Raw genomic sequence first — 5446 nt, forward strand, 5'->3', positions numbered from 1 at the left:
ATCTTTATTATTTCTAATATAAACCAATAAAATGACAAATAAATGATATTTTAACAATTATTTTAAAATAAAAAATTAAATATCAATACAAAATTTTTATTCAAATTTATGATTAACTACAATTGATACATAAGTATTCTACCTTGATAAAATTAAAATAAAAAATTTATTTAATTGAATAGTTCGTACTATCACACTATCCTTGACAAAACTAAAATAAAAAAAATATCTAGTTAAATAGTCCGTACTGAGCATACTCTGCGTTCATACAAAATTTAGCTGTATATTTGATTCATGTGAATCTATATTAGCAATTGTACTATAAGTATAGAGGGATAAGCACCATTTCTGTACCAAAGTGATCTGCCATTAAAGGAATAGTTTGAAAGCAGGCATGGAACAGAGTAGCAGGATCCTTATAGTGGGAGGTACAGGATACATAGGCAGAAGGATTGTAAAAGCCAGCATAGCTCTAGGCCATCCTACTTTCATTTTGTTTAGGAAAGAAGTAGTTTCTGATGTTGAGAAAGTGGAGATGTTATTGTCCTTCAAAAAGAATGGTGCCAAACTGGTGGAGGTAAATGCAATACAAATCTAGGCAATATAGATTACTTGCAGCATCTCTAAGCTTTGCTTATTTGATATGATTTCAGCTAGGAGTTCTTGCACATTAGGTTTTTCCTTTATTTTCAAGTGATTCTATGCTTATCTTTCGACAATAAATTATTTGGATTTTTTTTCCATTGTAATTCATTTTGTGCAGGCTTCATTTGATGATCAAGGAAGCCTTGTAGATGCTGTGAAGCAGGTTGATGTTGTGATAAGTGCAATTGCAGGAAATCACATGCGTCACTACATCCTTCAACAGCTCAAATTGGTGGAGGCCATTAAAGAAGCTGGAAATATTAAGGTCTGTGATTCCTCTGAGATTCTCTCACAGATTTTTGGCATGTAATATTGAATCTGTGAAAATAGAGTAGATCTGCTGAGTAAATATTGATATCTCTGTATATTTCTCAAGAAGCAAGTAGATCAGAAATTCATCAAGGAAAATAAATTTTAATTTCAACCTATTAAATTTTTGCCTGTTAATTTCAGCACTTACTGTTCACGGTTTATCGTCCGCTTCATACTGCTGCTCTTTTCCCGTATTAATATATATGAGTAGGTGTCAGCTGAGAATTTTTAGGATTTGAAGATTTTTTAAATAATTGAGACGGATTTCAAGATTTTTTTTTTCTTCAAAGATTTTATGATCGTTTTATAGTAACAAAGAATGTTAAATCTACTAGATCTGAAAGAGAGAATCAAATTAGAGCTTACAGTCAGATCTGGAATATGACTATATGTGTGTGTCAAATGAAAATACAGTTAAGGTTCAGAAATAGGTCATTTACCAGCGTCATTTGAAAAAAGGAAAATTTAAATTATAACTGTAAAAATATATGAAATTGTCTTGAAGGATTGGTAAAGATGAGGCACTTTGCACTGCGAAACTTTTGAGCAAACTCCTGAACAAAGCTTTTCATATCTAGGATCGTAAATTGGCTGCCATTAACAACAGTATTTGTTGCTTCTGTAATACAAACTTCTTTCATTTACTTTTTTCCTATTTTCTAGTCCATTGCCATATCAGCCGTCCTTTTTGGATTTCTAAAAGTTCCGATCCATGGTTGATCAACCTGCACACAGCCATTAATGAAGGGAGAAGCTTTCTTACTGTCAAGGCCTTGACAAGTGAGTATTACAAAGCCTCAGCTTAGAATTTCTTCTCCAAAGAAATAAACCTTGGATCTGAATAGCTCACAGCATTATCCTTTTCTGAACATCTGATTTCTCCTTTTTCATTTTACATTTTCTCATTTAAACAGTCCAGATTACAATATCTTTTTCTGAAGATCTGATTTGTCCTTGTTCTTACATTTTCCATTTTAAGTAATCCGCATAATAATATTCTTTTCTGAAGATCTGATTTGCCCTTTTACCTATTACATTTTCTCTTTTAAGTAATCGTTGTTTTAATAAAATTAATTGCATCTAAACCTTTCGAATATAATAATTATAATAAAATATATTTTTTTATTAAAATAACTTTTAAAATCATACTGATAATCTTTCATCAAAATTTAAAAAACAATAATCTAAAACATATTTTTAAAATAATTATAAAATTTATACTTTTAAAATTTAGCTAGGCGGTCACATTTATGACGGGTTAACAATTTCTTTGTGGTATGGTGGGAGTGGGTACACCAAACCAGAGAAACCAATGGCCAAAAAGCTGCCAAAGGAACGACTGAAAGGCTTAGGCTAGTCCCACCCTTCTCGTTATTCTAGCGTCATTCTAGAGAGAAAAAATAGCTTGTTCAAAGCAAAATGGGTTGGTACAAAAGCAAAACGTTTATGGTTTGCAATCGAGGCCACATATTTAAATTGTATTTTAATGAATTTATTTATTTAAAATGAAGCGATATAATTTTTGTTTATTTAAGTTTTAACTTATGATTTTTTTTTTATAATTATATTTTATAATTTTATTACTAATAATCTAAATTTCAAGGTTTTTTACTTATCTTAAATTTTTTATTTTTGTTTTTTTAAATATTATTAATAGAAAAAAGAAGAGAAGTTAAGTTATTCTCAAACTTAAATATTAAAAAAAGAAATTAAGTAATTATAATTATTTTATATAAATAAGAAGCAATATTTAATATTAATGTAAAGTATTCATATATGAGTGACTTTAATAATTTATAAATACAAATATTTGTAAAAAATCTATTAAAAGATATCAATTTAATATTTAAAAATTTATTACATTAAAACTATATATATTTTTCCTTTTTAAGTTCTTTTACAAATTGCACTTGTACATTGGGCTATCTTATTGTGTTTTTGGATTTGCTTGCTTCTTATGGCTTGGGAAGAAAAGTAAATGGTAGAGCTATTAGGACATTATTCTTAGGAAATAATGTTAAAGTTTGATAATTAGAAAATGAAATCACAATTAGTATGTAATATTAATTTAATACATAGAAGAACACAAATTCTATTGTTTTTCAGGGTTTGTGTTTTTTGATTTTCTTGTTTCTTATGATTTGGGAAGAAAAGTAAACGATAGCTATTAGAATATTATTGAACTAGGAAATAATGTTAAAGTTTGATAATGAGAAAAAAAAACACAATTAATTTGTAATATTAATATAATACATAAAAGAATATAAACTTTGTTGTTTTCAGAGGTTTGTTCCTTCAGAATTTGGGATGGATCCAGCATTGATGGACCATGCAATGGCACCTGGAAACATTGTATTTATTGATAAATTAAAAGTTCGAGAGGCCATAGAAGCTGCAGCAATTCCTCACACTTATATCTCTGCCAACATATTTGCTGGCTACTTGGTTGGTGGATTAGCTCAACTTGGTCGTGTAATGCCTCCTTCGGACAAAGTATTGCTCTATGGAGATGGAAATGTCAAAGGTTTTTATATTAGATTATGTGTTTTTAATACAGTTTAAAGTGTTACATGCTTATATAAGATAAGTAACAATATAATATATTTTTACTAATCAACTTAGTCTAATAAAAGGTATATATTCTCTTGATAGCTGTTTGGGTAGATGAAGATGATGTTGGAACATACACAATCAAAGCAATTGATGACCCTCACACCTTGAATAAGACTATGTATATCAGGCCACCTTTGAATATTCTTTCCCAGAAGGAAGTGATAGAAAAATGGGAAAAATTATCAGGAAAGAGCTTGAACAAAACATATATTTCTGTTGAGGATTTTCTTGCAGGCATGGAAGGTATGTTGCAATTGTTTGCAATGAGTTTAGTGCAAAATTTTAATATTTAGATGTTAATATAATTGATCTTTTTGCAATGTTTATGTTAGATCAACCATATGGAGAGAAGATTGGAATATCACATTTCTATCAGATGTTCTACAAAGGAGATCTTTATAATTTTGAAATTGGACCTAATGGAGTAGAAGCTTCCCAACTTTACCCAGAAGTAAAATACACAACAGTAGATTCTTATTTGGAACGCTACCTATGAAAATCTTCTTCATGAACGTATTTAAATGTAATTTAATGCCTTCCAAAAGTTTTTATATTTTGATATTATACTAAATAAAGATGCGAGAGTATCTATATAATAATATTATGCAATCATATTAAAAATGATTGGGATTTTTTTCCCCTTGGGATGAATATTGTAAAATGTGCTCAACATATTTTATTCAAGGAAACTAATGGCTTTAAGGTTGAATAAATAAACATGTTTTTGTATTGAATGAAATACAATAATTTGATATTTGAAATTGTGTTTATTTTGAATGTTACGATTTCACTAAAATTTAAAATTTGGTGTGAATGTTGTTTTAAAATTTAAACTTTGTTATATATCAAATTGTTTATCCCCTCATGATGTTGGGTCACTTTCAATATGGTGATCACATTTCTCAAGAAACAAATGATGATTTCTTAGATGGTATGCATTCTTCTATGCTTCATATTAGTGTGGCTCTTTCTAATGAAAATGTTATTAATGAATATATGCTTGGTATATCTAGTGGAAAACAAGATGTCAATTATATGTTAGATATTTCTTGTCTTCATATTATAAGAATTTGTATGATGATGTTCTATTAAATCATATTGATATTAGATATTATACACCTTAAATCATAGTGTTTGATTATTTATTTATTTTATATTATTTAATATTCTCAAATGAAAATGGGAGTCCCACTTAAGGTGACACATTATGCTATGAGTAATGAGTAATTTTGTATTAGGATGATATATAATATATAATGTCATGTATGATGCATAGGGTCATCTATGACATTATATTTATTCAAACAATATTTTATGATGCCTATAAGAACTTGTAAGAGGGAAGTTAAATAGTAGATTGTGAATTTTGACCAATTTATGACACATTATAGAGCATTTTTGGAAAGAGAGAACGAGTCCAAGGTGGAGCACCCAAGTCTTGTGTGTGAATATGGTGTGTTTTGTAATGTGGGAGTTATACTTTATCTTAAATATGTTGACTCATCAGGAATTTTGCATGGGAATTTAAATTCCACATTTATCCCATGGTATTTTCCCATTGTTTTGTAAAAACTCACTTATGGTTTGCGATTTGGGATTTTTTTTATATAATAGGTTCTTGAGTGGAGATATTGTAGACCTGTGATTTTGTAGGGGATTATACTACAATAATGTCTATAGATAGTTTTGGTGTGTCAAGGGATGAGGTCCTCTAATTGTCTTGTAGATAAATATTGCTTGCAACTAAATAATACATTGAAGATCATTTTGTTGTTACATATTTTTTTTGAAAGAGATTTTTAAGTTAAATCAACACATCCTTTTCATTTGCATGTTTTACTTTTATGAACTTGTTGAAACTTGGTTTATTTACATA

At 28.6% G+C, this 5446-nt stretch overlaps 1 protein-coding gene across 1 annotated transcript; it reads left to right on the forward strand.

The window, feature by feature from the left end:
* The first annotated feature begins 232 nt into the window (after positions 1 to 232).
* On the forward strand, positions 233 to 4194 carry LOC131062760 (bifunctional pinoresinol-lariciresinol reductase 2). Its single transcript, XM_057996480.2, has 5 exons — positions 233 to 577; positions 764 to 910; positions 3241 to 3481; positions 3610 to 3813; positions 3903 to 4194. The coding sequence occupies exons 1-5, from the start codon at positions 395 to 397 to the stop codon at positions 4064 to 4066; spliced, it is 939 nt and encodes a 312-aa protein (XP_057852463.1). The 5' UTR covers positions 233 to 394; the 3' UTR covers positions 4067 to 4194.
* Positions 4195 to 5446: the final 1252 nt, after the last annotated feature.

The sequence above is a fragment of the Cryptomeria japonica genome, chromosome 9 (genome assembly GCF_030272615.1).
Source record: "Cryptomeria japonica chromosome 9, Sugi_1.0, whole genome shotgun sequence".
Classification (NCBI taxonomy): Eukaryota; Viridiplantae; Streptophyta; class Pinopsida; order Cupressales; family Cupressaceae; genus Cryptomeria; species Cryptomeria japonica.